At 40.5% G+C, this 16,611-nt stretch overlaps 1 protein-coding gene across 6 annotated transcripts in view; it reads right to left on the bottom strand.

Annotated features, from left to right (window-relative positions):
• The window catches only part of LOC102069277 (neurabin-1), a 44,682-nt gene extending 28,285 nt beyond the window's left edge, over positions 1–16,397 (bottom strand). For 2 of the 6 annotated variants that reach the window (XM_005484066.4, XM_026791607.2), the window contains exons 1-6: positions 15,790–15,926; positions 13,417–15,267; positions 1,426–1,558; positions 934–1,054; positions 321–425; positions 20–140 (exon numbers count right to left, since the gene is read on the bottom strand). In XM_005484066.4, coding sequence (XP_005484123.2) covers positions 20–140; positions 321–425; positions 934–1,054; positions 1,426–1,558; positions 13,417–15,012 — 2,076 coding nt within the window. In that variant the 5' untranslated portion in view covers positions 15,013–15,267; positions 15,790–15,926. Of the gene's footprint in view, positions 1–19; positions 141–320; positions 426–933; positions 1,055–1,425; positions 1,559–13,416; positions 15,268–15,789; positions 15,927–15,965; positions 16,197–16,259 lie in introns of those variants that run through there. The other 4 variants (XM_074548482.1, XM_026791606.2, XM_074548481.1 and 1 more) reach the window with 4 other exon arrangements.
• Positions 16,398–16,611: the final 214 nt, after the last annotated feature.

Raw genomic sequence — 16,611 nt, 5'->3', positions numbered from 1 at the left:
AGCAGGAGCAATGTTTTACCTGCTCTGTATCATCACGAGCATAGTGCTGCTCGTACAGACACCGCTCCTGCTCCAAGGTCTCACTGATGAGACGGGCTACCTCACTTTCAGCCCCTGGCTTCTCTCTCCCAATCAGGAACCTACACGAAAAAAGAACAAATTCTCTTGCAGCAAAAAAATTTAAGACATGCTTAGGAAATGAGTTTGCTACACTGTTGCCTTCTACAATATCTTTGTAAAATTTTCATACTGTGGTTTTGTATTCTCCATGAATGAAAAATGGCAAAAAGAAACTATTATTTTAGAGAAAACATACATACCTCACAGTGCCTTTGGTGTTCTTTAGTACAGTGGCTGCAAAGAACTGAGTAACTCCCACTAGACTTATGCCATCAACCTCAACAATCTGATCATTTACTTGAATTCTGCAAAACAAATAAATGCTTAGCTATCAGGTAAACAATAGTATTTTGGCTTGAAACATTTTTGACATGACAAATATCACCTAAAACTCCCTAGTATTTTCAATGATAAATTCTGACTCCATTGAAATTCATTGCTTAGAAATAGTCTCCTCATCCTCTGTTACTATGCAAATCAACAATTTACACAGTGTTTGAGTAGATGTTTTTTATATTATTTACACAGTGACTGGTGTTCTGGAGTGTCAACATGATTTTGTGGTACTTCTACACGTGAGCTCATTTTGAACATTTCTCATATATGCTGCAAGTAGATCTACAGTTACTTAGCAAAAATGTCCTATAATAAAAAACTCATTTTTAAAAATTTAATATAAAGCAGGAATGTAATAATCACCCAGCTGCATTCAGCTTTTGTACTCTTATTCACAGTATACAGCATATCTAATGAAATCAACTGGGCCCAGTTGGAAATTTGTAAAAAGCATCATCAATTCAACGAAAAACTCACCGTCCATCCCTCTGAGCAGCTCCACCATCTGTTATTGTTTTTACAAAAATACCTAGTTTTTCCAGACCCTGATCAGCACCAACTCCCATTCCAATGATACTGATGCCCAGACCCCTATCACCTAAGGGATTCAAAAATCTAACATTAGTTGCATGACATATGAAGTAACAGTTAGCAATACTGAGTTGTTTCAAAACATTCCAAGTCTTTCTACACAAAAGATAATAGAAATTAACTTTTAAAAAGAGAAAAAAATAGAATATATTCTATATATAAATACTACTTAAAGCCTTTTTGCCCTGTAGCCCTCCTAACTTCAATTCAGTATGACAATCTGCACTTAATACTCACTCAATTCACCAGAACTTGCCACAAATCTAACCCCAGACACACATACAAAAATTCAAGACCTAAAGTCCAGGAATATACATCTATGGTTTTATCTTTTGTTCCCATTGTATCTCCTGCAAATATTCAAGATTTGATTTGCACCTTTTTCAATTTCCACAGGAAACACTTCCATTTTTTCCACCCTTTTCTCAAGTTCATACTCAGCTGAGGCTGCCACAGGGTCAACTTCTTCATTACGTCTATCATAGTCTTCATTTGAGTAAGTACTGAAAACCTAAGAAATGGAACAGAAAACTTTTTTTAATGTCTTCTCACCTCCTTTCAAACATCATATAATTGAAAGACAATCCATAAGGAAATTAAAGTGGTATTTTCAGAGATCTCATTTTCTAAACACCATCAATTTAATAAATACTGCTGCTGTCACACAGTTTCCAGCTGGCACAGAAGTAACATTTTAAGTTTCAAAACAATTACTTGAACAGATTTTATCTTGCAAACACACCAAAGAGTTAAAAGATATCACAGCTCCTCTTTGATATCGTGTGACTTTTTTTATTAGGACTACATTCCACCAAATCCTTCCTCTCCTCTTCCCTCCCCCCACACCATCTGCCAATTGCAGTGTTTCAAACAGATGTAGTTTTCTGATTTTGCAAGGGAATCACGCAGTTTCCCAGGAAAAGGAAATGCCTTGCTACATACATTACTATTTTTAGTATTCACTCCAGCTGAGTTTCTGAATTGTTAAAAATAAAAGATAAACAAACAACACAAATTAAGACAGAAATCTAGAAGGAAGAATTAACTATATATAACAGGCATACCAGCATGTTCATTAATTGCATTTAAATTAAGAAGTTTGGAAAAAAAAGGAAAAATATCACACCCTCATTTATCTTAAAAATTAAGGTTTATCTGCTAAATGTTTTGCAGGCACTAAGTATTTTATCCACCACCACTGTAAGACAAACAAGCACTCATTGCTGCTGCAGCAGCCATCTCCCTAATCAAGAACATGCAGCACTGACATGAAGTTCATTCACACTGGTTTACTGTATTTTAGCAACTGTGTTATTTTCTGCTGAGATTACCCAAACAGGTAACTGAATCATGGAAATACCACAGCATTAGCTGTAATTAACATTTTCCCTGTGAGCTTACATTCACTAGTATATAGCTTGAGCTCTGCAGAGCAGTAGCTTTAGACACTGAAAAATGGTCATTTAAACAGATTATCAAAATGCAACCAATATTATTCAGTATTTCCTGTGAGGAGCCTACTGCATCACCTTCAGACTACAGCTTGAGACCAGTTCACAAACTCTTCCCAAACCCTGCAAAACACCTACTCCAGACACATGGCATGGCCAGTCCAGCAAGAAAGGTTAGATCCACTTGGCTGAAAGGGAAGGAAGAAACCCACTCTCAGAAATCTTGTGCCTTCCACAATGAAAGAACCTTCCTTAGAAGCTGTTATTCCTAAGTCTTGCATAAAGGTCAATAAATAAACTCCTTGTGACTTTCATACAGATACCAGCAGGCAACAACTGGACACAGAAAGACAACAAGGGTCACACTTACAGTACGTCTGCCATGAGCTTTACAGAAAAAATCTGCAAAACAGACAAAGAAAACCATCGAAATGGTCTTATTCTACCACTATCAGAAAAAAAAGTGGCCAAGTTCTTTAAATCAATCACCTTCCTCAGCCCCCAAATCACTAAATAGGATATGCAGCAGAAGCATTTAATGAAGCATTATTCATCCTTTGGAACAAGACTGGCCTAGTTTTATTTTTCATTCCAACAGAAAAAGCAGCATCTCCAAAAACAGTCAAATTATAATAAGATGAATTCTAAACTAATAATAAAAAGGAAGCTCGTGAGTGGACAAATGATAACTTGTTATTGAGAAAATCTGAGTTCTTGAGGGCAAATCAAATACCAAGGCATGAAAAAAAAACCCCATAAAAATTCATACACATATAATCTAGTATTAACAGTATGACTGCAATATAAAAAAGATATCTCAACTATCAAATGGTTGAGCAAAATGTGGAGAATGGCAGTAGTTCATTTTGGAGACAGTGACAACTGTATTTTCTTAGTGCTTTACAACTCAGTGGTCTAAGAGAGCAGAAGATGATGCAAGTAATTACTATCTACTGAAAAATGACATTACCACAGGATGACTGGTTGCTTGCACAACACTATAAAGTGCTAGAAATTTGGGGAAGCAAAGTTGCACTGTAACAACAGCATTATGTACACTGCAAGCCTTGGGCCACCAGCATTAAAATATCTCTGCAACTTCTAAGAATGATTTATCACTTTTCCAATTTAAAAGTAACAGAATTGTATTTTAGAATCTTATGGAATTTGCTCATTTTTATGCAAAATTGATGATAGGAATTGTTCATCTACCAGAAGCGGATAATAGAATTTAAAACCAGTAGTCACTTAAATTCCAGTGATGTTTATCATTGCTATTAATAAAATAATGGCATAAACATATTTATGCAAATGAAGAATCCTAATATTTATGCATATTACCTTTCTAAGAAAAGCCTATTTGAAATAAATTCTGTGTAATTTACTAAGAGAAAGAATTCATACTTTTATCTTAAAGCGACAGTTGACAACTGTATGAGAACATTTGGGTAATATTCTAAAAACCATAACCTCACAATTAAAAGAAGATAGACCTATTTCCAAATAGTAAGTACAACACACTCCTCTCCAAATTTCAGAAAAATAATTTTGAGGAAAAGCATTAATTTACAAAGAAGAGAAGAAAAGTAAAACTTATAACCAGAAACCAAACACTGGAAAAACAGAAAGAAAAGTAAAAGCACACTACAAAAACTATGATTGAAAAGTCAAGGGTATAATACAGAAATTTTACTGTGTACACATGGAATCATAACATTGTGTTCATCTTTTATGAGAGAGAAAAAAAATGTTGCTATTAATACAGAAAATACAGAACTGGTCAGCAAGTTGTTCTTGCCAAGTAGCAAAAGTAACATTTAAATGTGGATAATAAATAATGTAAGTTCACAGTTTAGAAGACTGATGAGAAAGCTAAACATGTTCATCCCTACACTGTGTCTGGCAGGGTTTAGTCACTGAATCAAATGCATTACAGACAAAAGAAATTCTAATCTTACTATTCAGAAACCACTGCAAGCTAGAGATTTAAAAATTATTAGTACTGCAATTGGTATTTTTAAAATATGTATTTTTTAGCAAACACAAATTATTGGCTCAACACAGGGAAAACAGATGAATTTCACATGGAAACCATGTGAATTTCACAAGCCTTTTCCCATAGCTTGTTATATATCCAGGATGTTACCCTAACATTAATAACTTTTGGATCCTGTCAAGCTAACAAATGGCAAAATGCTGAAAAGGTTTGTTTTTTTCACTTAAAACCTTTTTCCTTCAGAATGAATACAATTAACTTGAATCAAAGAAAGTTCTGATAGAAGGCTGAATTTTTAAGAATTATTTGAATTGAACTGTTTTAAACACATAATGGTAAGTTTTCAAACATACTTAGTGCTTGAACAGCATATATATATTTATCTGGAGAGAAAACCAGCTACATTCTTCACACCAGAAAAATTTGGTGTGAAGATGCAAAACTTGGTTTGCATATTTTATGAAGTTGCTTATCCTCAAGACAAGACCCGCACCCAAAAAACACCAACAGAGCCTCTCTAAAAGATCCTGCTGTTCAGTTCCTGTAATTATTACAGAACTAAAAATTTCTTGTATCATCTTAGTGCCAACACAGAAAATAGCGTTATCACAGAAAAACAACAATGACCTTCACATGCTTCAAACTCTTAACAGCACAGAAGAATGTCTATTAAATATGTTACTTTTAGAAGAATATTAATTAGTTAGAGGGCAAACACTAATTTACCATGTGCTTGCAAGAAAGTTCAAAAAATCTAAAAAAATCACAAAGACCTCCACTCCAACATTCATTTCTAGTATATAGATTTGTTTGTGCCTAATGCAAAGCAGAACATCACAAAAGTAATTAAACAGTAAGATCAGGAAATCAGGAACTGCCCGGAAGGGCCTCCAACTAATTAGAATGGAAGCAAGATCCACATCACGTTAAAGTTCTCATGTATTCCTGCAGCATTTGCTGGGAAGCCTCAGAGCACCTGCACAGGCAGTTACAGCACCCCTGAACATCTGAGAGAGGCCCCGGAGCGCTCCTGATCCCTGCCTGGAGCACACCCAGGCAGGACCACAGCCCTGGCTCACCTGCCCTCATTTGAATGTGCCTGCTTACTGACACTCCATAAAGCCAACATTCCAAACACAAGTTAAAGCTCAGGGAAAATTACCCAATAGCAAACGGTTGCAGCTTTCCAAACTGAGGCCTTTGTGATGCCTGGCAAAATGTGAAGTGCCCATTTGAAATAGCAGCACTGAAGTAGGACTGAAGCCTAATGTACACTTTACAGTTTACTCTTACTATATCTCTCTTCTGTTCAAGTAGACATCTTGCTACTGCTATCCTATTCTTCCCTCTACTTCCAAAAGCTATGTGGCTAATATTTCATTGGCACTACTTTGTGTATTTTAAGTACAAATTGCCTATATCTGATCTAACTCAATTCAGGCTATACAATCATAGAAACAGCAAAGAGAAATACTGTGTTTAATTTGACTTTTTAAATATTCACACCCCTTTACTCTTCAAAAAGTTTTCAGAATGGCTGGTAACTGTTAAAGGTCGATATTATAAACAATTACACTCAAGACAGCAATTTCTGTTACTAACCAGGTAGACAGGCAGGCTTGACACACTCATGTCCTTGGTACTGCAGCTTGGTATGACTTCATCAAAAACCCCAACCAAGTCAGTTTACACAAAGACAAAAGTGCAATCTAGCTTTACATCTACAATGCAAACAATTTCATACGGACAATGTTATCATAAATAAACCAGTTTTTTACCAGTCTCATTCTCTACTTAAATTCTCAATAAAACCAGTAAAATTTATTCTTTAGTTCTGTTTTTCATTGCAGGAGCTTAAACACTCTAGCCTCCTAAAGAATAAGACAGACAATAATGGCATCTATTTCAGTCAGGTTATGCTAGCTACTTGAGAAGGAGAAACATTCAACTTCAGTATTTAATTTTTCAATCCCAGTGGAAGAAATATTGAAGACAAAGAAAAGCATCCATTCAGATTCAGAGCACTGATTTTATTTCATTTCAGGTATTCAGAGAAGTTCACAGGCACTCCATGACCCCCATCTGCAGAAGAGCTCTGCTCTGACCTGGCTGTACTCCTCCAGCAACTCAACTTGAGGTGGCTCTCTGACTGACAGAGAGGCTGAAAGGCTCCAAAGTAAGTAGCATATGACCATAAGAAGAAAAACTGTTCAAAATACCACATAAAAGGAAGCACCAAAAAAAAAATTAGCTTCTGAAAGATACATATGTGTATAAAGAGAGTGACTCAGTGACAAACCTCTGTGAATTTCACAGGTGTCTTGGTACCAACAGTTTACCCCTGGTGATCCACACAGACACACATGTATCTGTTCAGTATTCACCAAAACAAAAATCTTGGCCTGACCAAATCGAAACAGCAAGCAAATCACTGCAGGGAACTTGAATAGAATAGCAGTGAACACAAAAATAGTCCACCTGTATTCTAAAGTCCTCAGGAAGAAACAAGAAAATAACCCTGTCATCAAGGGTACCAGATCAACTCAATTAACTAATCTGCATTAATACAATTAACTAATCTGCATTAATACTACCATTAGCAACGATCAATACCCCGGCTCTAAAAAGAAGGGTCAATTCACTATGCCAAGTCATATTAGAGGGTGATGAAAGAAAATGTCTGAAAAATAGGATATCTGACATATTGCATAATACTTTCCTACTAAATAAAAATGTAAGAACCCTGTAAAAACCTCTGCACAATCCTCATGATCTCAGGATTACAAAATATGTACTCAGATAAGATGCAAGCAAGGATTTTTTTACTGACGTCCTTCTTAGTGTTCACTTTTCGTTTTGTTAGAATTATATGGAAAGGGGCTAATTTGTTTTTAAAATTTATTTCTCTTCAGAGGCAAACTGCAAAAAAGTTTCAGCTACTTCTGGTTCGTTTTTTACCTGGCTAGGAAATGTATTCTCACATAGTAGCAACACTAATCATCATCAAAAGACACTGAATCTTTCAGCACTTCAACTGTTGATCTACTGAACTTGTCTCCTATAAATCTGCTTATCTTTGCTGATCCCCACCACCTCCTCAGTGTTTCTTCTAATCATCTCCCATGAAACCCTCAAGTGCCTCATATTCACCTCCTTTTCTCTCTCCTGTTCCCCACAGCTGTTCTGACAAAGTAAAACAGTGCAGGCTGGGAATGCAGGCAGGGAATATGTAGTGATCAACTAGCATCAAGCCAAAATGAACAAGTAACTTAAACTAAAGCTGCAGCCCTGTCATCAGTGAGGCCATGAATATGCACCTCTGATACAAGTGCTAATTTTCCAAACAAACCAATCAGTACTTTAAAAGTACCTTTTAAAACCCCTCTCTCCTTCCTAATAAATCCAGGTGAAACTTCTAGAAGTTCAAAGCTGGAGGGACTGAAAGGAGAGTGAGGACAGGCAGGTGATAACTTCACCCGATCTCCATATCCTCAACACTCTCCTATTTATATATATTTCTATTTATATATATATATACACATATATACATATATAGTTTTCTAGCATAATCAAATACATTAAGCACGTCAGTTGGCATGTTGTCTAACTGCATCTGCAGAATAATTCAGTTAGAAATACACTGAGATATTAATGTAGAGTCAAGCTGCTCCAGCAGTGAGCCAGGATACAAAAAGAAATTCTTACTTTTTCTGTTCCAATTAAGATTTCTGATCTACAGCCTCATGTCCTGGCTCAGGACTCCCATCCAAAGACTCCTGAAATGCCAAATCAATCTACTATTGTAAAAATTACATATCAAACATTTACTAAAAATCAAACAAGAAGATGTTTGATTAGAAAAAAGAAAAAAGCCAAAGACAGCTTGAGTTGAAAGAGGTTTTTTCCAGACAGCTGAACAGCATCAAAAAACAAGGACCATAAAGGCACCAGAAAGATTCAACACAGAACTTTGTAACACAGGTAAACCTATAAGAAGAATTAAATGCATTTAGGCTTAATGAACATTTAATTTAAGAAAGATTTTACTCGTATGAAAATTGAACTTTCAATAAAGGTTTAGAATTATCTTTTCTCAAAAAAACCCAAAACAACAAAAAATTTCAAAAGTGTGTGAAAATATATACCTTCTTCCTCCAGTTATTACCCATATTTTTAATCTCTCATACTGTTAAGTTGCAGGAATGCCATACTGTCAGATCCAGACAGAACAAAATAGAATTATTTTTTGTGAAAAATCACTGAAAAGCACCATGCAGAGATTGAGATGAGAATATGAAGAGAAGTTGTTTTGATGTTACATTACAAATGTCATAATGTTAATAAACAGAGCTTCAAAACAATTAAAATCTCTAACTTTAAACAAGCAAATTGTCATTGGAAAAGATCCCAAACAAAGTAGTATGGAAAGACACATTATTTCTATCAAGAAACAAAATATTAATTCCCACATATAAGCCAATTCTGTTTAAATCTGGCCTCAAATCAAATCTCTATTTTCCTTCATCAACCCTCACCCACATCACATACTTGTTTCTTAATGCCACAGAAGTACTTCTCACAAGTGCTTGAACAATGGCTGACAATTGACCAGCCATCCATTCTCTAATTCCTGAAGGAACTCAGGGTTTGGGTACCTTCAGCCAGGCAGTGCATTTTGTACCCTTTGTTGTACATGACACTGTAAGTACACGAACAAACAGTTCCAAACTCAGAGGCTGTATGAAGCTGAAGCACCAGACTGCAACATTGTGTTAAAACACCAGAGTCTGCACATTGACCCAGAAAATTTGTGCATGTCCTAAAAGTGCATCTTAAAAAAGCATTTGCAGGTATGCTGTCAAAATCTAATTCAAGGGTTATCTTCACTTAGCTCTTCATTAACTTCCACAGTAAGCAGTTTTGTACTAAAAACACTGAAGAATAGGAAAGGCTGAACACCACCACCATTTGTGCCCAGCTATACACAGAACAGCTTTACTGTGATGTGCAAGACAAATGGCAATACTAGGAAGGATTCCCATATTCTCACAGAAGCAGCCGAAACTAGACTGGTTAGGACAACACACAGACTGGGAAACTGCTTGCAGTTTCCTTATGAAGCAAATTTATGCTCAGCTGTGACAAATATAAAAGTAATATCTTTATAAGGTTCAGGATTTGTTCTGTTTACTTTTTTAAACTGCTTTCTTGACTAAACCAGCTCAAAATATATTACTATTCACAAAAAGCTGGGAACAGACACTCCCATGCAACATAAACTAGATAACACTGATAAGTAAACAGAAGCAAACAGCAGCAGCAGCTGTAATATCTTTTCAGCTTACCTGAGCTACAGAATTTCTAAGCATCATAAATAATTTCAGAAGTTAGTCACTGTGCTGTTAAAGGCTTGGAGGACAAAGTTTGTTTGACACAGTCAGAGGTGAAAACATCTCAAGAAATCAATTTGAAAACAAACATTTGTTTTCCAAACAGAAAGTTCCAAAATTACAAACATCAAACAGCACTCAGTCATTACATTTATGTTAATTAAAGCCTTTCAAGGTAATCTCATAACTGACAGCAAGTTAACATCTACATTACAAAGGCAAAATGAAATATAAAGGGATGACAGAAGAATTACCTGATGTTATTTGCCTTGGGTGTAATGCTGATTGTTTACACAGTTCACTCAGGAAACTTCAACACAAAGGCAAATTCAGTTCCCTTGCAAATACCTTGGACTGCAAGTGTGCTTTACATTCCTTACTGGCTTCATATGTGGCAACAAGAGACTAAAAATTGCTCATGTACCATAACACAAACCCAGGCTGCAAAGTTCTGCTAATAACTGTATTGTATCACTCTCTGAACTACTCCAGGAAAACAAGAACTGAGATAAAATGTTCCCCAGGGTCTGGAAAGATCAAACAGCAGCAGGCCTTAAGAGAGTCTGGTCACCCACAGCAAGTAAAAAAATCCCACATGTCGTTTATCAACAGCTTCTATGGAATTCAAACACTTCTTTTAAAAAGTCTCATCTGTGCTTGCTTTCACAGGCACAGGGCAACACAAAACAACAGAGTATTGTGTAATTCTGTTCCATCTTTCCTGAAATTATCAGATCAAATTATGTTCCCAAGCCCTGCTACAGATGTCAACAATTACAGACCTCCACCACAGGTCAGCTGCAGTGCTAACAGTGTTAGCTACCCCTGGGAGCTCCACAGTCTCCTTCTTTTACCCAATGAACTTGCCAATATTACTAATGACTAGAAGCTTTGAAACAGAAATATTCATCAAGTTCTCTTTGCTGCAGCAGTATAAATGCTATTTTTAAGATGTCTTAAGTTCTATCCATTACTGACAGACATATCCAAACTCCCTTTTGCAGATTTCAAATTCAACGGTCAGGGCACCCTCACTGCAGAATGCTGCAGATCTGAGAATGTGCTTTTTCTTGCCCAATACATTCTGAAAATTTTGAATTCTTCAACTCTACCAGATACCTGCTAAACAGCAACTGCAAGAGACACAGATGGTTTCTTTGTCATCACCAGAGATTCAGAATGAAAGCAGCAAGAGTGCAAGGGCAGCCTGGCCTCTCTCAGAAACATCTGTGAGGAGAAGAACCACAGACCTTCTCCAGTGGCTACAAATGTCTGAAAATGGCACTCACATTTTAGTCAAACTTATTAGTCTAAATAAAGCTGAAAGAAGAAGCTACTAGGATACATTTCTCACTATGGCACTGCTCTGAGCTGTGGTAGGGACCAGGAATAATCTTTCAGCTACCAATGAGATATTTTTTTCTCTTCCAATTTAAGATGCACCAGCGATGAAGAAAGATGGAGAGATTTCCTTCTGTAAGGTAAAACTGGGATTTTCTAAAAGGTTATTGAGATATTAAAACTACAGAACTGAAGAAAGTTCTGGGTAGGCATAAAAAGCTGGAATTCTTTATTTTATAGAATACAAATCCCAAAAACCATATAACCAGGACTTATTCCCACTAATTATCACAGAAAACATGAAGCAAAAAGGCAGACATGGGAACAGAAATCATTGCTTAGGCAAAAGGAACAAAGAGGGAAAACCTATTGAAAATGACCCACAGAAAGAGATCCCTATACCCAATGTAGGAAAGATACAGTCAAGTTTCACTGAAAGGGGATAAAGGAAGGCAAGTATCACAAGCTTCAATTCAAGGGCCTTAAAAAGTATCTCAATAACCTATTGCTATTAAGTACAGTTTATTCTGCCATTCCAAGTGGGGCATTCTGGCAAGAACTAGGTTATTTTTCATAGGAAACCGCTACCAGTTGCTTCTAACCATTCATCTCTTGATAATGTAAATGATAATCTGAGACAGGTTGCTTCTTGTAGCTTTCAGAGAAGCAGCTATAATTGAGCAGTGCTTGTCACCAAATTCTGAGTTTTGTCTACACAAGAGCTACCATCACAGTTGGCACTGAGATTTCTACTGGGGCTTTCAGTTATGTCTGGCATAGGCACAGCAAAGAAGGCAGAAGTCTGTTAAGGGCCACTGCTGCAGTAGGAAATCAGCAATGACCAGGAAAACCCTGCCTACAGCAGGAAGTCACTTAACACATTTACAGTAGACTCTACTCGGCACTTTGCTCAGATACTGAGTGCACAAATGCATGTAGAAATGGACTGATGCCCCTCTGGCTCTCTCCCAGCCCCAGCCAGACTCATTATGCAGTTTTCAATAGCAGCACTCTCCCCTTCACTGCTCCAGGTCACCACTAAAGCAACATCAACTAGAAGAAAGCCATATAAAGTCAGCTTGTCTATGGAGAGACTATAAAAAAACCCACACGCAACAAAACTCACATTTTGCCAAATTTTTTTGCCACAATCAAAACATCTTTTTGGGTACAGCACTAGTTTGTGTTAGCAAACTGGGAAATTACAGCTCTGTGCTGTGGGAAGTTCAAGAGTCAACAGAATTTTTACATCCCTCTGATCAGTAAAATGAGTCCTGACTCTAAGAACAAAATGTAAAAGCTGCTTATTAAAAGTTATTTCTTTCAGTCATGTGATAGTAGAAGAGAAGCATTCTGAGGAAAGTCTGTACAGTCCTACATTCTACCCTTGTCCATGTCTCCCAATTCTCCTTCCAAAGTTTAACAGAGACTAGAATTATTCAAGTCTGCAAGAGACTATGGGTGAACATAGTTTGAGTTGTGGAACAACTTATTTTGAGGGTATTTTTGGTGGAGGAAGATCAGACACATAAATATTTTTAATTTGTTAAAGTTAGAACTTACACTACTCCTCATCAGCCAGCCTGCCCTATAACTTTGACTTCTGCAACTTCGTAACTCCAAAATAATCATGTTAACACTCCCACGGCTTATTCACCTTATCAGTATTAGAGCCAAACAACATATATATGATTATTATTGGAGAGAATTCTAGAATCTTAAAATACAAGAATCAGTCATTTGATGTTTTCTTGCAGTTAATTCCATAAACAAGTTTGAAGTTGAATATCAAAGTTTTCGAGGGGGGGTTGTTTGGATTTTTTTTAAACTTTTGTGCCAAAAGGAAAACTGAAAATAGTAATGCCTAACGCAATGCCTCAATTCTACAAAAATTAAAGTATTAAAGGTCAAGGTGTTTGTATCTGCTGCTGAAAAAGTCCAAGTAAAATCTCATGTGCTTCACTACACTATCTTATGAAGCAGCTGTAATTAAGAAATCACTTGAGACTAACTAATAAATTTTCTGAAGTGGTAACTTCTCTCATACTTAGTGTTGAAAAAAAGCTATAAACTTACACTTCTTAAATGCTTTTAGAACCTAAAAAACCCACAAAAACCCAAAATTTATTTCCTGAGTATTTCTGACTGCAAAACAATTTAAAAAGAAAAAAGAAAACTCAAATGTACTTACTTTGATAGGAGCTGTTGAGAACTTAACTTTTCGGTCTGGCACTGGATCTTCCTCTTCAGAAAGTCCAGGAAACTCCTCATATTCACTGTCATACATATAGTCCTCCTCTCCCTCCAAAATTTCTCTGCCTTCAGGCTCTTGGTTTTCTGGCTCTGTGCCCCTGTCATCATCAAAAGCTGCATTCTCTATTCCAAAATCACTGAAATCCTCACTTTGCTTTTCTAACACTTGCTCCTCTTCTTCAGCACCCTCTTCCTGCTCTAGAACATCCTGTACTTGTGGAGCTGGACCATCTCTTAGAGACATCCCATCTCCTTCTTCTTCCCATCTGGTCTTGCTGCCATCCATACACTCTTCTACCACTTCCAAGGCATAGTCGCTTCTCTTCCCGTCCTGTAGATCACATGTGAGCTTTTGATTCTCTTCATCAATGTGATCTTTCTCCAAACCTCTTTTTTCGTGCCCTGAGGTTTCATCTTGTGCAACCAGCTCTGTGCAAGTCACCTCTGTGGGAGAAACCCAGGAGCAAACACTATCTGACATCTGCTGAGCCTCCTGAGCAGGCATACTGCCCATATTCCACGGGCTTCTCTCAAGTACCAGTTGCTCTCTTTTGTCTTTTCCCCGTGCCTTGCTCAGCTCATCTCTGCAGATCTCAGGCGCTTTGGGGAATGCACCTTTCTCCCGACATCCTTCAGCAACAGCAGATGAATTCAAAGTCTGCTGGCCTCTCAAAGGGTCCTGACTTGGAGAACTATAATTTTTGGAAGTTTCTTTGGATTCTTCAGTATCACTGTCACCCAGAAAGCTTTCCAGCCTCCTAGAAATGGGCCCTGCATTCAGGAAGGAAGATTTGGAACCACTATTAGTATGTTGCTGCTTCAACTCCTCATTACTTTGATTTTCAGCCTTCTCCAGTGCAACTGGAGGACTTGCTTCTGTATTAAAACTGAAGTGATCCACCACATTGCTGCAATCAGAAGCTGAACCATGTCTCCTCTTATCGTCACTTCTTTCACATTTGCTGGGGGAATATCTGTCCACTGAGCTCCGTTGTTTTATATTTCTCTCAAAGAGCTTCCTGGTCTCTGAAAATTTTTCTGCCAGGGCTACTTTGTCCAAGTCTGCCTCATCGTTGCTACGGATGACTTTGTCAGCAGCAGAAGACACGGACGTTGAATCCACAGGACTGCCACTGGGGCTGGTACTTGTATTAAGAAGATTATTTTTTTGGACAATGAGAAAAGATGGACTACCTGGAGAAGATCCATACTCTGCTGCCGTGGCCCGGCTAATCAGTTTAGTATCAGCCGGTGGATTGCTTTCACAAGAACTTCCCATTTGCAGAAACATATTTTTAATCTTGTGTACTCTGTTACCGTAAGTGGCAGCTCTGCCTCGACTGTGCGGGTCACTTCCCCCTCCATTGGAAGAGGTGCTCAGCTTCTGATGCAAGCCTGTTTTGTTGGAAGCGTTGTCAGGATTGTTTACACCATCAAAAGAGCATTTGATAGCATGGAAATCAGATTTGTAAGCATTTCGGTGTGGAGAAGCACTTCTTAAAGTCCTCTCCCCCTTGCCTTCGGTTTTCATCATTGTTGAAGAGGAAGCTCCCTCCACTCCTTAAGAAGAATGGGAAGAACGATTCCCTAGCACAAAGCTTCCACCCTCCAACACCAGGCAGTGTGTATCCCACAGAAGATCCCAAAAGCAGCCTTTCACTCAGTCAGCCTCCCTGCTCGCATTGAAATGGAGCGCAGGGGACGCTACGTGGAGAGAAAGAAATCAAAGCGCGTGAATGGCCACATCGGGAGTTATCCCCAGCGCGGATCGCGGGATCCGGAAAGCCATCTGCAGAGAGACAGAGAGTTTCCATTAACTCGGGGCCTCGCCGGCGTGTGACACGAATCCGAAACTCGGGCTGGGAATCGCAGCCCAAGACCTCTCTGCGGGATAAAGCCCATTGTGTCGGCCGGGACGCGCGGACCCAGCTGCTCCCCGGGCACCGACCTGACGGCTCTGGCGAGGGATGCGGCGGCAGGCGGCCCCCCCGCAACCTCCGGCTGCCGCCCCTCCGCCAAGGGCCGTCCCGGGCTGGGCCAGGCCAGGCCGGCTCGGGCGGCGGCGGGGCAGGGCAGCGCCAGCCTTTCCTGCCGCCCGGGGGAGGCCGGGCCCGGGCCGGACCGCGCGCCCGCACCGCGGCGGGGCAGGACGAAGGGGCCCGGGCTCCCCGCGCCGCCCGCAACGGGGGAAGCCACAAGTTTCGGCCCCGAGTTGGGGCTTCCCCGTGGTGGCGCTTTGCACCGCGGGGCCTGCGGGGCGCTCAGCGGAGCCGCCCCGGTACCTCGCCCCAAACTTTCCGAGCCAGCCTACCTGGGGGCGGGGGTCCTGCCACCTCCTTCCCCTCAGCGTTCCCAGCCGCCCAGCGGCCGCACACACCACGCCATCATTATCCGCCGCCACAGCCGCCCGCCTTTCCTCTCTCTCTTTCTCCCTCCCTCCCACCCCCCCGCGCTGCCGCCGCCGCCGCCCCGCTCTCCTCACTCCACCTTCCTCCCGCCCCCGCGGCGCGCTCAGAACCGCCGCCTGCCTGCCTGCCCGCCCGCGCCGCTCCCCGGCCTCACGCTGCTCCGCGCCCTCCTCCGCGCTGTGTCTCGAGCCCGCCCGCGCGCGCTCCCTGCCTCGCTCGCACACAAAGAGAGGGAGCGGCGGGCGCGCCCCTGCTCCGCTCTCTGCGCCACGGAAGAGACGGGCTGGGGGCGGCGGGCGCGACCGGCCCGAGGGAAGCGCCTCCCGCGCCGGGATATACCACGCCATGGCGGGATACGGGTTTCGGGTGATACCATGTCGGCGAGGCGAGCCGGCGCGGGGCAGCGTCGGTGGGCCCCGAGCGCTCACCGGTGCCTCCGCCGGGGGAGCTGGAGACTGTGGGGCGAGGGACGCTGGAGAAAGGCGAGCGCCGAGCTGCCGGGATGCTGCGCGCTACTTTCAAACCCGGGCGGCCAGCGCGGCGCGGAGAGCGACAGCTGCCGCGATCGAGGCTCGGACAGTTGAAGTAACAACAGTGCCAAATATTTCTCTTTCCCCCTCTTCCTTTCAAAAATCGAGTTGGTGTTAGCCGCTCCCGAGCAGGTCGGTGTCAGAGCCCAGGAGGATCCACCTGCTGCCCCGGGACACCCTGACGTGTCCGCGCAG

Source organism: Zonotrichia albicollis, chromosome 10 (genome assembly GCF_047830755.1).
Source record: "Zonotrichia albicollis isolate bZonAlb1 chromosome 10, bZonAlb1.hap1, whole genome shotgun sequence".
Classification (NCBI taxonomy): domain Eukaryota; kingdom Metazoa; phylum Chordata; class Aves; order Passeriformes; family Passerellidae; genus Zonotrichia; species Zonotrichia albicollis.
This window is presented reverse-complemented; position numbering and strand designations above follow the sequence as displayed.